The sequence below is a fragment of the Calonectris borealis genome, chromosome 9, assembly GCF_964195595.1.
Source record: "Calonectris borealis chromosome 9, bCalBor7.hap1.2, whole genome shotgun sequence".
Taxonomy (NCBI): domain Eukaryota; kingdom Metazoa; phylum Chordata; class Aves; order Procellariiformes; family Procellariidae; genus Calonectris; species Calonectris borealis.
In genome coordinates this window covers 28,779,586-28,798,125 of record NC_134320.1, presented here as the reverse complement: position 1 = coordinate 28,798,125, position 18,540 = coordinate 28,779,586, and the positions used below count along the sequence as shown (strand labels likewise).

At 39.7% G+C, this 18,540-nt stretch overlaps 1 protein-coding gene across 1 annotated transcript in view; it reads right to left on the bottom strand.

Annotated features, from left to right (window-relative positions):
• Window positions 1-3,524: 3,524 nt before the first annotated feature.
• PLCH1 (phospholipase C eta 1) overlaps window positions 3,525-18,540 on the bottom strand; it is an 83,794-nt gene continuing 68,778 nt past the window's right edge. The window contains exons 14-23 of the mRNA XM_075157521.1: window positions 17,347-17,441; window positions 16,566-16,663; window positions 14,913-15,092; window positions 14,719-14,826; window positions 13,590-13,714; window positions 13,050-13,134; window positions 12,129-12,275; window positions 11,644-11,723; window positions 8,717-9,077; window positions 3,525-5,629 (exon numbers count right to left, since the gene is read on the bottom strand). Coding sequence (XP_075013622.1) covers window positions 3,525-5,629; window positions 8,717-9,077; window positions 11,644-11,723; window positions 12,129-12,275; window positions 13,050-13,134; window positions 13,590-13,714; window positions 14,719-14,826; window positions 14,913-15,092; window positions 16,566-16,663; window positions 17,347-17,441 — 3,384 coding nt within the window. The remainder of the gene's footprint in view (window positions 5,630-8,716; window positions 9,078-11,643; window positions 11,724-12,128; window positions 12,276-13,049; window positions 13,135-13,589; window positions 13,715-14,718; window positions 14,827-14,912; window positions 15,093-16,565; window positions 16,664-17,346; window positions 17,442-18,540) is intronic.

Sequence of the window (18,540 nt, the reverse complement as noted above, 5' to 3'; positions counted from 1 at the left end):
TTCCTTCAAAATAGTGGGTTTACACCAAGTGACTTCACTGGAGAGTGATGTCTGCCCATCTCCAATTGATCTTAACCTCCCACTTAGCACACAAAAAAGTACTAGCTTATAGATTATCAAATAAACAATGTCTTTAACTTTCTGTTCCATCTTTTGTCCTTACCCTATGTTTCTACTATCTGTAAGTTCCAGATTCAGAAGCAATATGTATAGTTTTAAGCAAAGGATAAATTTTTATTTATACATATTCTCATCTGGAAAAGAAACAGAAATTTAACTTGAGGTTTCAAGCATCTTTGACATCTGCTGATAGAACAGTTCCTAATTCCGTGAAGGCCTTAACCAGATATTTAACAGTAAGCATAGGAATAGCCCAAAGGCTTTGGGGATTAGACATACTTTCTGACCTGGTATACAAAGAGAAACAGGACTGCACTTGGACTGGACCCTACGTCAGCTGGCAGGAAAACAGAAGACAGGTCAGTCCTGGGGAGTATTCTTCACCTGCCTATTCTGCAAGGGTAGTATGGACTCTGCTCTTCTGGATTTCAAGTTCTTCCTTCCAGAATCTGAATGCTCTCCATTTCTAGTAAATTAAGAGAGAGATGGTCAAATGGTTATCTGGTAAAGACACCTGGTACACTTACTTTAATCCAAAATACTAAATTTAATCCAAAATACTAAATTTAATCCAAACGTATTATATGTGCAAAATAATACCATTGGCTTTTTAGTACTTTAAGTTTACTACTAATCTTTCTTTCTTTTATAATTACGAACATAAAAGCAAGAGATATCTCTGACTTTGGCTTAGACCCCTCTCCAATTCAAACATTTTATGCAGAACGCTTGCTTCCAGTATTCAAAATACTTCAACACATCATCAAGCTTCTCTGTGCAGACGTAGCAGGTAACACAGGTATCTTCATGCTCCTATACTCACCACTTGTGATTTCACACGATCTTCATGCATTGAAGACATACATTTAAGGACCAAATCCATTTCTGAATACCACCTATTGAAATTAAAGTTCTGCAGACTGAAAACTTCTCTCTTACAATATCACCTTTGCAAACAGACATAAAAATAGTCTTTCTTATCAGTTTTCCATGTTCAGGCCCTCAAACTGCCCTACAGATTACTCAAGAACAGAAATTAATGGCAGTTGACATAAGTATTCTTTGTCTTCTCACTTGTGCTAGATCACAAGACCTTTGAATATCTTGAATACTCTGACTCAAGTTCTTCAAGGCTCAGAGTATTGCAACACTGAGAAGTTAGAAGGTTTTGGCACACCCCAATGCTACACCACCAAAAAGAAACTTGTGCAAACAAAATATAATTTGAATCTCAGCGAGACAGAAAAAACCAACACTAAGCCCAGTGAAAAACTACTGAGCCAGGTCTTCCTTTGGCTTGAGTCTACACTGTAGAAATCCTGCCCTGTTTCACTATTCAAATTTCACTTTCACACCAAGAACTGTCCCCATCTGAATTAACTTCTAAAATCAAGAGGGAAGCATAACAGATTAAGTCATGAGAGACCGTTGTAATAATCTATTCTGACCTCCTGCACACATCATACAATTTTTCTAAATTACTTCCAATTAAAGCTAGAAACAACCTTCAAGTCAAGATTAGTTTTTTCGTCTCATGCGATGGAGGTCGTATCATTTGCTTAATTACAAGGCACTTTTAATAGCAGTTATTTCTAAAGAATGTATAGGTTCTACTAATAAAAATAAATGTATCTGGATGCAGTGTGTGAGCATCTGTAGCATGCAACATTCAGCAGAGCGGATCACAGCCTGCACACATCCACTCTTTCGCTTGGAAACAGACTCTAAACTACCACAGCAGACAAGCTACAGGCAAGTCGAGAGTTGAGACCGTCTCTCTCTCGGGAAGCACTGACCCAAGTTCCGACACTCCAAGGCACAGAGCTTCTGACCTTCCCTGAAGTTACAGATGGCTTCAATTGCACCTTCCACATAGCATCACAGGTACTGAGATACAAATTCAGGTCCAAAGCTTAAGGGATTAATCCAGTATCTGGTTCTGTTCCTCCACGGAAAAATGTTTTTTATTTAGAAAAAGTGATCGAAACAACAGCCAGTTGCATCTGTTAGACGCCTAACAGAACAAAACGGGAATATGCAGGCAGTTAGACATACTCAATAAACATGGCTTCCTATCCAGAAAAGAGAGAGAGCTCAGCTGCGGATTTCCAGCTAAGAACCATTACCATCATGTGAAATGACAGAATTTTTTCCCTTTCTAACACTTACTGTCATGACAAGACAGATGTTTGCAATCACTAACTACTGTTAGTTTAAGCATAATTGTATTTGCTACAGTTTCAGTGAACATGTAACCAAGTGCTTAAAAATCTATTTTAATGTTTTCAAGAATAATAATACTCTGCATTACAAAAGAAAGAGGTAAAAGGTACGTCTTTTACATATAAGAAAAAAGGCAAAGAATATCTTAAAACCAAAATAAAGCTATGTTGTTCCCTACAGGGAAGCTTCAGGTGTTTGAGATTACTCACTCAATTCACTTTCAGCATTCATAGAAAAAGATTAAGATGGACAGTCAAAATAGTTACTCTACCATGTCAGCTTTAAATATTCCACTGACTGTCAACAATTTAGCAATAAAATTACAAATATACAGAAAACAGATCTGCTACTGTACTGAAGCTACACACACAACCAATAGCAAAAATACATAACAAAATATGCAGAAATTAAGTGTTTTCCACTCATAAATGCAGAATTACCCCCACGTTCCACTCTGCCCTGTGACCAAAAAGGCAGACAACTGTTACTATACTACAGAGAGCGGGCAGAAGACAAATCTACACATTACTCACAAATTTGGACTAACCCTAATTCTACAAATTGTTTGCTGTAGAATCATAGTTCATACACGGAAACATGTCAAATTAATATTAACAATTAAGTACAAGTCAGAGTGAAAACAGTAATGCTAACGAAGAGTCTCATTCTGAGACTGCTGCTTGCTGGGCAGAATGAGTCCTAGTTCAGCAGTCTAACCCCAAGGATGTTACCAATAACAGAAAGCACTACACTTAGCAGAATTTGCACAAAAGGCCAAAAGTGATCACTAAAAATGTTTTTCCAAACAGCAGAATAGGACATCAGTAAAACAGAATACTGTTTGTATTCATTGCAATGTTAGGCTTTTGAGCATAGATGTGCTCGACTTAAAAATGACATGCATTACAAATACAAAATGCTACAAATGCTTACTGCATGCAAATAGTCCCCAGACTATTTCACTTTATAATTTCTAAATCAAAGTAATACATACATAAGGATGGAACATGGTTTCTATTTACACAAGCTTTGACAGAAAAGAGCACCTTAAATCACAACTGAATCACTAGCATGAAATCGCATTTCTAAATAATTTAAACCCTCAAAACAGTATTTCTTGCTAAGAATCCTTCATTTCAATGAAATAGTTTGTAAACATTGAAGATGTACATTTATACAATTTACAGTCTCAGCAGGAAATAAATTTCAGGCTTATCATCACTACTGGGTTCCAGCTGCAGAACAGAATCGTGTGAATACAACTGGTCGCTACAGCCGTAGTGCAAAGCGGCGCACGCGCCCTCTGGTATTCCTCGGCCCTCCACGTCCTCCCCAGGGAAGCCATTCAGGTACCTGGCTATGTACGAGCCTGTTGAATGCCTGTTGATAACACGAGGAGATGCTGAGGGCTTGTTCCGAAGGATGACCCCTCCTATGCTACTTGTGTTAGAAGATTTTTGCTTGCTGGCGGCCTCTTGCCTCTCCTTGGCACGGCTGGCTATGTTCCGCACTCTGCTCTGGCTTCTGGACGAGAGTTTTCTGACCAGCGCTTTTGGGCAGTCTTCATCTATCTGCCTGGAGTACAGCGTTTGACAGCTGTCCTCCTGGTCCAGGGACACCAGCTTCCTCAGCTGTTCTGTCAGAGCATCTGTAGAATGTGGTCTCCTATTCTTCATAGCAGCAAGTTTCTTGTCTCTCATGCCTGATGAGATGAAGCTCCTACTTATGTATTGATACTTACTTTCAAAATTGCAGGAAATATCCTCTGATGTCAAGTCACCAAGACTCTTGGATTTGCAAGGGCTCGTCTGCTTAATGGCTGAAGGAGATGGGAAAGCCAAAGCACTTTTGAGCACCGGTGAGCGTATGTTGAGCTGGGATCTCTCAGGGGTACACATTACATTTTTCTGCGTATCTGAATGATAATGATACAAAAAGCCAACATTTTCACATGTTGGAAAAGAGAGCTGACTCCCTGCAGTCCTGAAGTTATCCGAGCAGCCCAGGGCAGCAGCACAGAGCTCAACAGTTGCGTTATTCCCAGAGGTCCTCTCACCACCATGCCCAGTGTCCTGCTTTTGCCTCAGTTTCAAAGGGGAAGCCAGCTGGCTCATGTCTTCCCTTTTATACTCGCATGCAGTTACCAAGAGATCTTGAGAATCCCCATCTACTTCTACAAGACTGCTGCTTTCTGAATTTTCACCAGTGGGAAGGTCAACAAGTGTCTCCTCAAAGATGAGGCTATTGGAAGCAAAAGAACTGGCAGATTCGGGGGCTTCCCAGCTTGTTCCACATTTTCTTTTGGGATTTGCATTTAGCAAAGAGAGAGGTGAAGGACAAGGACAGCTAGGCAAGTTATTTTCTATACTGTTTAACTTTTTCTTGCAAACTAATTCACCGTGGGTCTTACATTCAGAAGTTGGTGTAAGAGTCGCCTCATGGATAATTGTGTACACAGAATACTCGGCAGTCTCAGGGCTGGAGAATACGGTAGTATCTGGAGTTGAGAATAAAGGGGATTTGATGGATTTTGTGGTAGTAAAGTTGTGCTTACAGGGATTGTTAAGATCCGCAGTAAGCATGTGTGGGTGTGTAGCCATCACACTGAAGGTCTGGCTGCTAGCACCATGGAGGCTTGAGACTGCGGTAAGATTAGTTTGCTCATCTGTGACATCAAACTGTCCGATCAGAGCTGAGACAGCGCTATCCATCTCGCTCTCGTTTGCTAAAGAAACTTCATCTATAAGGCGAGAAATGTCACTGTCTTGCATGGTTAAAGTGGAGTGCAAATCAGGAACATCAGAGCAAATGGTAGAAGACATATCTGTCAAAGAAAGAGGTGCTGTAGTGCTTTTCTTGATGATGTCATATTTGTGATTTTCCATCTCTACTTTTTGAGAAAGGGAAGTCCCTACAACAGTTATTTTCTCCTCCTTAGACCCTTTTGTGTCATCTTCCTTTTTATTGTCTGCAGAGTTTTTGTCATTTGTTTTTTCTGTGGAAATTTCAAAATCAGAGCCCTGCATTAGAGGGACAGTTTCATCAGGCAGACTGTTTTCCCGATAGTCTATGAGGTGATTTGTTTCAGCTACACCACTTGCAAAAACTAAATTTTCAGGTTGCTCCTGTAGAGGTGGTAGTAAAGAGTCAACTGTGGTCACCTTCTGGTCATTCTCCTTCTTAAATTGAGATGCCAGATTTGAAGTATTTGCTGTTTTCTCAGAACATGTAAAAACAGATTCCTTCAAGTTTGTTTCCTTCTTATTTGTACTGTCATCACTGTTGGCTAAATTCAATAAGAAACATATTAGTTGCATACAATATTGTGTTCTGTTTATCAACAACTATTTTGTCCTTAGACAGACAAATGGAGAATGCAAAATTAGGTACAGTTGTGACAGAACTTAATTATGGGGTTGTGCAGGTTTTGTACAAATTATCTGTGTGATATGAATAAATGGAAAAATACAACTGCAGGCACTTCATTAAAACTTCCTTTGAATGTCTATTACATCAAGCACGTGATGTAATATTTGTTGCAAATAATGTTAATGAGGTACCATATCATAGCTTGCACATGGTATTACCTTCAGCTGTGTTCCTATTCAGATTTGTACTATAAAGAAGCATGGCAATAAAGACAGAACAAAACAGCTCTGTTAAAAGACATAATACTCTGAAACAAAATGCATGCTTAAAAGAGCTGAGTAAAAAGCATCAAGTAGATGGACTCCAGACAGTGTTTTTTACACGTAGCTATTGTAAAATGTTACAATTTAAGGATTTAATTTTTGATCTTCTACCAGCATACTGAATTCATAAGAGAGCAAGATTTTGAATTCTATGAAAAATATGCATTAGATATTTCCTCCACCAAATCTTCTCATTTGTCTTTATATGCCAAATCCGAGCTCCATGACTCACTCCTTTGGAGCTTTTAATTAAGCAGGGACTATAGAAGTAAACTTAGCATAATGTATACTGTTTCTAACATTCGCTAGAAATCAGGTATGCTAGGAAGAAACAAGAGAAGCCCTGATCATTCATTAACAGTGACTGAAATCCCCTGATAAGTAAGACGTATTTTTAACCAACGTGGCATTAAAGGCTGATATCCAAAATCCAAAAAGTTCCCCAAGCTTTCCAGTGTTCCTACACAAGGATGGAAGAGATGTACATTTCTTTGATTTCTATTTTTTTTTTCCCTATAAAGAACAGAGGAGAAAATGGACAGCACATTGTCCACTTGGCATTAATTCCAACTGAGACAGCAGAGATATGTTCAGCTGTAGTATTTTAGCAAGAAAGATCTCTGTTGGACAGCCAGCCCTTTCCATTCTTCTCATCATTCTGCAATAACGAACACTTCATCTGATTAGTACCTCTCTGAGGGTGAAGCCACCTCCCAGTCTGAAATATTTGGGCTGAACTTACTTTCTGAGAATACCTAAGCCTATTCCTGTATGTGCATGAGGCTGCGTTGTACCTTTTCTTACCACGATTCAAGGTAAGTGCTTCCACAAAAAAAAGGGGCCCGAGTTGCTTTTCTGTATGTCCACCACTAAGCCATGGATGGCCTGCAGCACAGAGAAGGGAGAAGGTCCCTCGGGGACAGGAGAGGACTCCATCTGGAATTTCATCTTCTTCATATCTCATTTCTTTATGTCTAAGGTAGCCAGTCCTCCTCCATAGGGGTTATGGAGCAAGGCCTACAGAAACTCCAACGGACAGGATCTAGTCCTCTCATAGTTAGAAGGGGCAGGATTCATTCCCTGTGACAGCTTTTTAGGTCATCTCACCCGGGCCTATGTTTTTGCAAAGGTTATTTTGCTATAGGTGAATACCGGTGACCTCCAAAAAGTGTGGAAGTTTCTTCTAAAAGAATTTTGTGTCTTTGTCTGTAGCATCTTTAGGAAGAAATATCTAAGAAATTATTAAATTTGTTGCAAAGAATGACTGAGCTGTATCATCTTCACAGGCTTATCTAGAGAATCTTTCAATTTAAAATATTTCAGAGTTAACTTCCTTTACTAGGAATGTCCTTTTTCCTGTCTGCAGTTTCTTCTCAGGGTGGTAGAAAAAGAATTGGCTTGATTTTGCTTACTGTTTCTCCTAAGTAACTTCTTTTACAAGGCGATGTCCAGATTATCTGTTCCTTCAAAGCCACTACTATAGGCAAGTAGGACAAAGGTGGCTTAACAACACATTCTCATCTGTGCCTGGTAGTTCTATTTTAGAGTGGCTCCTGTGGTTGGTGGAAGCGGCTGCTCCGCAGCTGAGAATATCCAGAGCAGAGCAGCCTTTCCGTCACCCCCCCGCCAAGAGGTTCTCGGTGTGCTCTCCGCATCTTACCAAGGAAGACAGACGGTGCTTCTGGCTGTCCTGCGCCAGCTGAGGAGGAGCCCTGCGGGACTACCTGCAGAAACGCTGCGCTGTCAGAACTGACCAGAAGCTGAGGATCTGGCTAGCCCTGCAGCCTCACGGGGACAGCCTGCATGTGTGCACACGCTCTTCCCAAACAAAAAACAGCCCCAAAAAGCAGTATAGATGCCCTAGACTAGGGACAAGCTCAGAATGGAGACAGCAGGTCTAATGAATTACAGCCATTGTATTCAAAGCTTCCTAGACTTATTTAAATATTCCAGTAAATCAAATACTATGCAGGTCAAGCACTAACTTTGCTGTAGTCACGGGAATAACTGGATTTCAAAACCAAGACTATTATTGCTGAATACACTTAGAAAAAAGCTATTTTAAGAATTAAATTGTATTGTATCAATAATATAAGACCAAAGTTTTATCTTAACACAATATGCTTTCCATATAAATTAATCAAATTAGGAAACCTAGGTTAAGAGGAGAATATCAAGACTGTTGGATACAGTTTGACCTACTTTTACCCTTTTTACATCTATTTGAAAGTCTGCATGAGTCTTTACACACACTATTTCCAAAAACATATGCTGCATGCTGTTCTTCCTCCTTGAAAATGAGGAGAGAAAACTCACCCATGCCAGCAGCCTTACCTACTTTCATAAGTAAACAGACAGTAGCAAACAATGAATCGATAAAGCATAATTGAAGGTTGGTTCTTAAATTACAAAAAGAAATTTGGCAAGTGTCCTTTTAAGAGCACTTCCAGAAATTATTGTAATTCATTTGCCTAGTTTGGAGCATAGACAGCTTTCCAGGGTGTCACTTATGAAAAAGTTTAAGGAGCTGTTAAAATACTACAAAATTAAGCATATGTAATTCTGCCCAGTAACTCTTATTTGAGTTCAATAAAACTATTTGCATAGGGACTGCAGAATGAAGCCTTTTAATAGGCTATTTCAAATTACTACATTCAAAAGTAATTTTGGAAGCATCTTACCAGATGCGTTTTCTTTTCCTTTGGCATCTTGGGCAGTTTCGTCTTCTGGGCATGGCAGTCCTACAAGAAGATATTTGTCCACGGGCATAGAAGCAGGACGTGCTTGCAAACTCCGGCTTGTACGCCTTACAACTCCTTCTTTGTCTTTCAAGTCTATTGGTTCAGATGCACTGTCTTTAATTTCAGTAGCTTCCAGAAAACCCATCTTACTTTTCTTTCTACCTTTTGCTGGTGCACTGGCTGTGCGCCGGAGAATTCGATCACCGATAGATCGCTTCCGTACATAGTGCCCGCTGGTTTCAGCAGAATTGTGCTTAGGGTTCTTATTAAACAACCCTCTGAGTCCTATCAGCTGCTTATTCTGAAAGGACAAGAATAACCACAGTTTCGAGTGAGTTCAGACTATTATATAATGAGCACAATGAAAAGGGCTGCTTTCAGAGTATTTATGAATGATGAAGACAAAGTTAAAAATGCAGCAAAGCAAAAATTCACACCAAACAATTCACATCTACTCTGACTAAGGAGCTATCAGCATAGGTCTCCATGAATTCATGCATGTCTCTATTTCTCCTCATTAGGATGGCAGCCTGCCACAATTACGAGAGAAGCTTGCTCAAAGTCTCCTAATCAGAGATGACAAGACTGTAAGAAGCGTACTGCAGTGACAGGCTACACATTAACTTGGAGTTTTATGCATGGGCTTCATCAAAGCAATATTCAAATGTTTTAGAGTCTGAATGAAGAATGATGTAAGTTTGGTAGCGGCAGATCATGCGATTAGGAACCATTCGAAAAATCTGTGCCCAGCAAGTGCAAAGTGCATGCTAACGAAGTCTACCTTTGTGGCTCCTAGAAAGTGCAATATTGTGTAACTGGGATTGAGGATTAAAGGGCTCCACTGAAAGGCAAAAAAATGCAAATACGTTTGGCTAATGTTTTTAAGACTGTGAGATAAGCAAATAAGGTAATAGTACATCAGCTGTAACTACAACCCCTCTACAGCAAATAATTTAAAACGATTTCTTAGTCTAATGTCAGCCTCTCTCAGAAACTTGACCAGATATCCTCACTTACAAGGATGCAAATGTGCATTCAGGCTTTGTTTCTACATTAGAAACAATAATACAGCCCACCATTAGGGCAAGCATTAGACAAACAGATTAAGTGATACAGAGATCAAATCTTGATGGGTGTCCCCCCCCCCCCCCCCTTCTTTTGTCTTCCCTATGAAGCTACTCTTTATTATTTTTCTTGAGTATATTTCTTCTTTGAAGAGCACATGAGCCAAGAGCAATAGCCAAACAGGCTCCCCTACAGACTATCAGCAAAACTGTATGTGATTTCACACATGTACCCAGATGTGTACAGATCTAGGTATATATTGCAGATGCATTCCAAGCTGTTTACTACTGCTTTTCTTTTTACACTGATTCAGGAGTAACGAAGTCTACCTTGAATACTAAGGGCTTCTCTTTGTGCACAGAACATGCACAGCTCTGGAATGGTCAGTGCCGTTCCCTCCACTGCCTCGCCGCTGTCCTCCCTGGCAGGAGGAACACTTGCGCAGGCAAGAGCAGATGAGTACATTGGAACCGGTCCCTGCGCTGAGACAGGGATGCCAAGAGTGAGACAGACATCTAAGTGGTTTACAGAGCCATCATTAGATCATTCAGGGATCTAATAGGATCAGTGAGGATAAAGGTAGTGGAGTTAAGTGAGGATCTGGACTATACCAAATCTCAGCCCCTAGGCCTCGTTTATGTTATTTTCTACCTCTCTTCCACTGAGCTTTCCTTGGATGCTCGCAGAACTGTGGTTTTACATATTTGACATGACATTCTCTGCATCCATTCTCAGAAGCGAGAAAGGTTGAGGATTAACTGTTCTTTTCAACCTATACCTTTCATAAAGGTGGGGGTTTTTTGTGGTGTTTGGTTTTCTTTTTTTTTAAATCACCACTAAGGGCTATTTTATTTTAGCATCCTGTTGAATATGGCCTTAATTTCTTTGAGCTAGTTATCTCCAATAACCTCTTGTAAACTGCCCATGAAGGCAGCTGAAGCAGAAATGCAGAGAAAAAGCACTGTGCTTTTACTTTCATTTTAAAAATGTTTCAAAATTAGTAATCTTGCAGAAAAGCAACGTGTATGCACTAAAACCTAGAAGATTTAAAGCTTAAATTAGCTTCTAAAAATAGCTTGTCAAATACCATGTTCTGGTGCGGTTACAGTTCTCAACACTTACTTCTAAAATAAAATTAGTTTAACACACTGAAGAAATGTATTTACTGTATCTAGACGTGGTAATTATTAGGCGCTAACGGTAAGAACATTCGTAAGCACACGCATGCTAAGACTAGAGTAACAGTATGTTAGGCTTTCCTTGCTGACCACCTGCAAGGCACCCCCACAGGCTATGAGCTACATCCTTCTGCTTCCTGAGCACTCCGACAGAAGCGTGTCTGCGCTGTTACTGCGGTGTCTCAGCTGGAGAGAGCCAAGTGTTTTACTGGACATGGGTGTGCTGTGAACGGGTGCCCTGGCTCAGTGCTCCTCAGAGAAAACACTACGAATAAGGAGGTGCAGTTTGCTTCCTTGAGCATGCTGATGCTTACCAGTGCATGTAGATACCTATACAGATACGCGTATAAATGAAGACGTCAAGTTGAGGGCAATAGAGAATCAAGACTTTGTGCTTTTTCATTGCTGTATGATCTGAATAATTTGTTTAAACTTTATTACTGATCAGTGCCAGAGAGGTAGGTACTGTTAATCCAATGTACAAAATGCCACGAACCTAAGCTGTAAGAATCATTTAGAAACCACACAAATCCTGTGAGGTTCTGTAGTACATTTAAATCCATTTTTATCAGAAGAATTAAAACAAAAAAGTCATAAGAGATGTAAATTTCCAGATATACCTACCTTTCCATAGATCTCATTAACGGTTATATGAACAAATATGGATGCTTCTGTCAGTCCTTCTAAATACACATGACGATAACCTAGTAAAACAAAAATATTGCACCACGAATAATCAGCAGTTTGCATTTTACGCACAACTGGCAATGACTGTCTATAAAAGTGAAATACATACAGTAAGCCACCTTATGCCTTTAGTAAAACTTATCTTATGTTCTCCCAGGTTTTCCAAGCCCCCCAGCACAAATAGCCTCCAAATTATAAATAAGACACCAGTAACAATTTCCAAAAGCACAGACACCCAAACTCCTTCAAGTAATGGTGAATATACCACCCTAAGATACCAGGAGAATTTTCCAAGATCATACATGGAGTCTCAGAGATATAAGCATATATCCTACGTTGATAACCTCATCTTCAACTTCCAAGCTCAAAGGCGTTTGTTCTTCAGTTAGATCTCTAAGTCAAGGAAAACAAGTGGGACTAACCAGGCACAAGACTGCTAAAGGCCAGAGTTCTTTGTCCAACAAAGTCTCGCCCAATAGGGTCGTGGTCCCAAACAAGAAATCGCACCAAAGCTATTTCAGGCATGTGGATGGTAAAAGTGAGTGTTTCCTCCCAAACAGGATTAAACCCTGTAAAACAAACAGAATTTTTGGGAAACAAGTCCATAGGAAGCACTAGCCTCAATTTTCATGACGCATAGCAAGAGGCATAAGAAACAAGCAGACCAAATACACAAATGAATACTCATTACTTATTGCTCTTCTAGATCTAGATGCTCTCAATCCCCATTATGTTAGTAATTGAAAGTGAGAGATCTGTCTCTTGGACTGCTTTTACAAACAAAATGGTTCTGGTTGTGTAGCTGGCTGGGATACCAAGGCAAACTGTTGTTTTGCAAAACTACGGTAGACTAAAGACAGACCAAAACAAACAGGAACCACTCTCTTTTTTCCCCATGGTTTTGCAACTGCCTGTAAGAACTGATGGCCACCTCTCCTGCTGCAAAGGACTCTCCCACTCTGTTATTCATCTCCTTCCCATGAGGGCTGAGGTGGCAGTGAAACTGCCTAGGACATGAGCTGTTTTCATTTCATTTGAAGTTATACATGAATTTTATATAAATAATTTAAAAAAAAATATTTGGAACTTCTGCATAAAGGAGATTTAAGAACAATCCAGGAGAAAAATATTGTATTGAACAGTTCTTGTACTTCACCTCTTGCTTGTCTGTCTCCCTACACCAGAAATTCTGTCTAGAAAGCATAATTAATTTATTTAAATACAATCATTTGATTTCATCATGTAAGAAGCTTTGCAATTTAGAAAGTAATAACAGATACTGAATCATTTATAATTACTTAATATTTTACTCTAAGAAAAGAAAATCAGCTAGATTATCTTACCATTGTCATCAACCACCCTGGTTTGATCTTTACAGCAGTCAACAGGTAACCCAATAATTTCCACTTCAACAAAGGGATCTATTATCTGTTTTTTAAAAACAAAATATTTTAAAAGCAAGCCAATGATACAAATGAAGGTCAATTTTTAAGGAAATTTGTGCAGAGAGTTAATTCATATTTAAATTCATATGAGAATTCAAAAACCTTTGATTCACATGAATTTTCAAGCAGCACAACCATGCGACATGGCATCATGAAGTGCAAGTTGATGTACGGTTTGTAGTCTCAAGAGCTATGGCCAGCTATGACTAATTTTCAAAAAAGTGAAGTCACCCTCAAAATACGAAACAAATTAGTTCTTAAACATCATGTGTAGGATATAGTCTCTGTGGGAAAATGTAGTATTTAGTGACCAAAAGCTTGACAATATCTGAAATTTATTGGTGTATTGAAATAAGGAGGAAGTTTCTTTGAGTTACACACTGCCATGTCACTCCAGGACCTCTCATGGAAGCATTTATTAGTATCAGAGTATCTTACCTCTCCTCTGTCTCCTAACATTGAGTCAGGAGGCTTAGGTAGCTGCTGTCCACTGATGATTTTCAGAATAAGCTGCTTTTTAGGACTGGCAGGAAGTGGATCAGCAGAGTAGGGGTTGAATGTGCCTAAAAGATGGCAAGGAATAAGAAGTGTAAGGAAAAAGATACACAGAATAAATATCACCTCCCAAGATGCATATATATAGCCAAAATTCAGTCATAAGCAAGTAACTTACAGAGTATGGAGCAGCTGCTAATGAATTTTAAAATTCCATTCCACTTTCTTACAACCATTACTGAGCTGAGCAGTCCTTGTTTACATGATTACAAGACAGAAAGGACCCCTCTAATAGTAGGGTTTTGCAAGATTAAGACTCCTTTGAAAAAAAAAAACTTTCTTCTAAAGTAGTAGCTTCAAAAAAACCAATAGTTATAACCTAGATCAACGCTCTGATTATGTTTCTTGCACAGCTGCCCAGATGTTAATGAGAACAAGCAACTACGGCTGAGTAAGCTGCTTGCTGCAGCAGCAATGCCTGCTTCAAGTACCCAAACTCCCTCTACCATTTCTCAATGCCACTACTTCTTATGGCCACATTAAGAAAACTACTTAGAGATATAGGGGCACAATCAGATCCCAAGTCCTCAAAATGTGTAAGGATTGTCATTGCATAACACTGAAAACCACTGGCTCCTGTCCTAACAGCGTTTTGAGGACTGACCCAATTCCCTTTAAGAGAGGGAGTCCACTGACTTGCTTGAGAGCTGGACCAAGTCCTGGATACTTGGTCCTGGGCCACTGCACACCTTGTTCTTCTTGCTTGCAGCTGTCTATCCTAGGACACCCTTTTCTTTTTTTAAACACATTAAGATGGAGCCCTCAAAATGTATCTATAATAACAGCAAGAGATTGTATGCTGATACTTACACAGTCTGAGAGTTAGACACCATTTTTTGAGGACAAAAAAAAAATATGAATTCTGAAGTAAAATAAGCTTATGAATTTATGGAAATACAAAAGATTCTACATATGTTCTTATTTTTCTTTCTTGTGTCTTGGCAACTTCACCATAAAGACATTTTCTGAAAGGCTCGACACTTACAGTAATAAATGTATAGTGGGACATTACCTTTGCACATCTGCTGAGGTTTGAGGACATAACCACAGTTGCCGTTTACCCTAAATTTTGCATCATTTAATTGCATCATGCGTCCCTCAGATTGGTAGTTTAGTGCCACTGTTGAAAGAGAAGACTCAAGTGTAAGATACTTACTTAGCACATACACAAGAAGTGGGAAGTTAAGTTATTCATGCAACACCCACCTAACTGGCAACCAACATTCCAGTATGGTAATGGATTGAAATTGCTGGAGTCAATCCGATAGGCTGATGGATAGACCCTTGTAAGCTGTTTCTGGTTGTAAAGCATAAACTGTTCAGCCTTCTGTTGCACTGCTTGGTGGGCTCTTGTTTCACTGAATGATAGCACGTTCCCTGTTGATCCTGTGTGTATGTTAAATCAACAAACAAGTTACAAAGCAATCCCGGGAGACAGGGGCCTGAACTCAGACCTCAGTTGCACTGGTATTAATCAAGGGGAACGTTAGATTTAGTCTAAAAGTTACAACGATAGATTGTCTTGTCACATGCAAATCACGTACATTGCATAACTGAAGGGCACCAGTTTCCCCTTCCAGGGGGGTCTTTTGTTCTACCCTCAAGTTTCCAGACTTACAAGGAAAGCCAAGCAAGAGCTTACGCTAATTGCTAGGGCCTTTTCCCCTGCAGAACCCCAGACGTGATTGCTATGAAGAATCTATAGAGAAATCTACTAATGGCAGCATCATCAAAACTGTCTTACTAAAGAGCTCATAGCGGGGGGCAAGATAGGCCCAGCAGGGCTTTGATTTTACTCTTGTCCTTGTAACACTTTAATAGCTGCACTCAACCCATTTCTCTCTCACAGAGGTTTCTGCAAACTCATCCTTTCTCTAAATAATCCAAGCAATCTTTTCCAATTCATAAGTCTTCCCTCTGAGCATTTTATCCCCTTGGGCAGACCCCCTTTGATCATCCCTGCCCTCTGGGAAAAAGACTGACCAGAAGAGTTCTTAGGCAGGAGTACCCAACTTTGAGGGAGCAGTTAGAGCAACTGTACCATCTCTCCATGCCCATCTCTTCAGTTAGGATCAGGAAAGCGCAAGATTTAGATGAAAGGCAGCTGCAGTACTGTGCTCTGATGAGCCAGCCCTCCTTTCCAGAGGGCCACGAGCCATCAGATGGGTTCAGCAGTACCACCTAACTGCACGTGGACCTGCGGAAAAAGCTGAGCTGTCTCTCAGCTCAGAACAAACTGAATCTCTACAAGACTATGTACTTGTAGGATTTCTTGGACTCTGTTTCTCCATGCTGCTTTCACCCTCCTTCATTTCCCCCATTAAATTCTATTAAACTAGGAATTAATTTTATAGTAATTACAGAACTTCACACACAGTTTGTTCACGTACATTTGGTGACCTTTCCCACAAATCCCTCTGCAACTTTCTCGATTTCCATTTTGCCTCTAACATGTTTAGTGAAACAACTGCACACTTTCTGAACAGGAAACACATCTATTTATCACAATTCAAATCTATCATGTTACTAAATGCTACTTAAAATTGATAATGTTCAAAGATGATGACAAATTCCATAAAACTCTGAAACCAGGAAAGGGTTCTCCTGAACAAGCTTCATTTTTAAAATTGCTACTAAAACATGAATGTCATAAGAAACAAAGGGAAAGGATATTTCTTAGGGAAAGAAAAGGTGGTGCTTTACTCTTTCTCCATATTTAAGTAAATGGGACAGGTAACTAACTACTCTGCTTTTAAAACATCTTTGAAAAACAAGGGAAACCTTGAGAACACAGACATGTTTTCTACCCAAACAGAGAAGTGAAAAAGGCATGTGTAAATCCCGTGCCAGCAGCCTTACCGTCATCTACTATATCCTGGGCTGCTACAGAGTTCGTGTACACCACTAGGTCAGACAGAGCTCGGCACAGCTTCACCGTTTTTCTTCGACGAGCCAGTCTGCTGAGTTATATTTAATATATAAAACGAATTGGGAATTTTTCAATATTTAAAGCATATTTCAATCCCCCTTTCTGTTCTTTTCATCAGTAAGGAAATAAACAACTGTGAACAGGGAACCACATGTGGCAAACCTCCTTAGAGAAGGCTCTGAGATGACTGTTCCCCTTGTACCTCTATAGTCACACTACACAAATAAAATTTTTCATTTAAAACATAATGAAATAGCTGCACCATGGCTCTTCTCAACAAAACCAAGGCAGACAACGAAGTATTTCAGTGACAACAAATGCATTCTCAATGGCACTTTTTTTGATTGCTTTTTCTTTACATTCTCAGATGTAATAAAGTTGGCTGGGCTGTGACGCACCCTTATTTAGCCTAAACAGTTTTATTTGAGCACTATTTACAGCATGCAAAATGTAGATTGGCATTTTTCCAATTCGAAAAGTATTACTATCACACTGCTTTTCAGTTTAAGGGTAATTGCTGTTTGCAACCCCTATGAAAACCTACACAATCAAAACATCGGGCTACAGCAATCACAGCAAAACATACACAGTATCATAAATGACCTGCTCTTAAGAACAGACTTCCCTGAGGCAGTGACATATAAATATTGGTAGCAGTAACATGCCTCTAGCTTTAACTGAGCTGTAAAACTATGATGATTCATAGCTCACCTGTGGAGCTGCCCCATTTCCTTCCCAGAAGATTTTTGCTGGCTTTCTTCATCGTCTGATGCACTATGGTATTTGGATGCTGCCTTCACAGCTTTCTGTTGGGAAAGAATCAAGCACAGCTGTGTCAGTTTATGGGGTGGTTCTATAAATTCACATTACTGTAATTAACAGCAGGTGGGTGGGTGAGCTGCAGCAGGTTTACAGCACAGGACCAGTGTCCTACAAGGACACAGAATGACAGCAGAAAACCCTGGGTGGTATGTCAAGTGTTTCCATACATGTGGAGAAGGAAAGCCAACATAAATCATCTGTGCCCTGATCTCACTCCATCTGACACCAAGGATCCAAGCCTGCAGCCATGGAGCAGGTTTATCTGCTGGCTAGCAGACAAATACAAGCCTAAAGATAATTTATTTCTGCAAACTGGCCAGTTCATTGCAGGCCACTGCGTATTCTGCAGCTTCCCTCCCCTGCTCCCTCCTGACGTGAGAGAACAACATTGCTCCACTGTCTCCAGTATACTGGCACTGGTCCTGCTGATATTCCAATGGATCATATCATATTTAAGAAACAGCAACACACAGTAGGATCTAAATGTCCAGTGCATTGCTTACACCTACCTATGCTTCCCACCCCCAATTTAGAAAATTTAACAAATTCATTCATGGAGTTGAGAACAGAGTCTGGGCAAAATTTTCAAACATCAAACATCTTTCTGCTGCCTTTTGAGCCACACATACAAGCATTCAAATTATTCTAATTTATTACAGTATACAGTAAAGAAAATAGCTATGATAAAAAGATTAAAATCTCAAAAGCACCTTCTTTTCATAAGCACCTATTATTTAATACAGTTTCCAATTTCAACAACATTACATCTTTTGTAGCACTAACTACAGCTTCAAGTGGAGTTTCTTCAATTCCTTTTCTCATCAAGAGGTAATTAACAATATAACTGAGAGCTCCTTATCCTTTTGCTCATATAGCTAGATGTAATTGAGCGCAGATTTCTTTTCTCCTGCTATGATACACCAATAATGTACATAATTTAGCTTGCTGTGTTTAGTGCTGAAATAAAGTTGACTATACTGGAAATCATTTGCATGGTTCAGTTTTGGAATCCGAAGGGCTGCACTGTGGATGCTTCCTGCAGTTAACTTGCAGGAATTTCCAGCCTTAGCGTCTTTGTCCCTC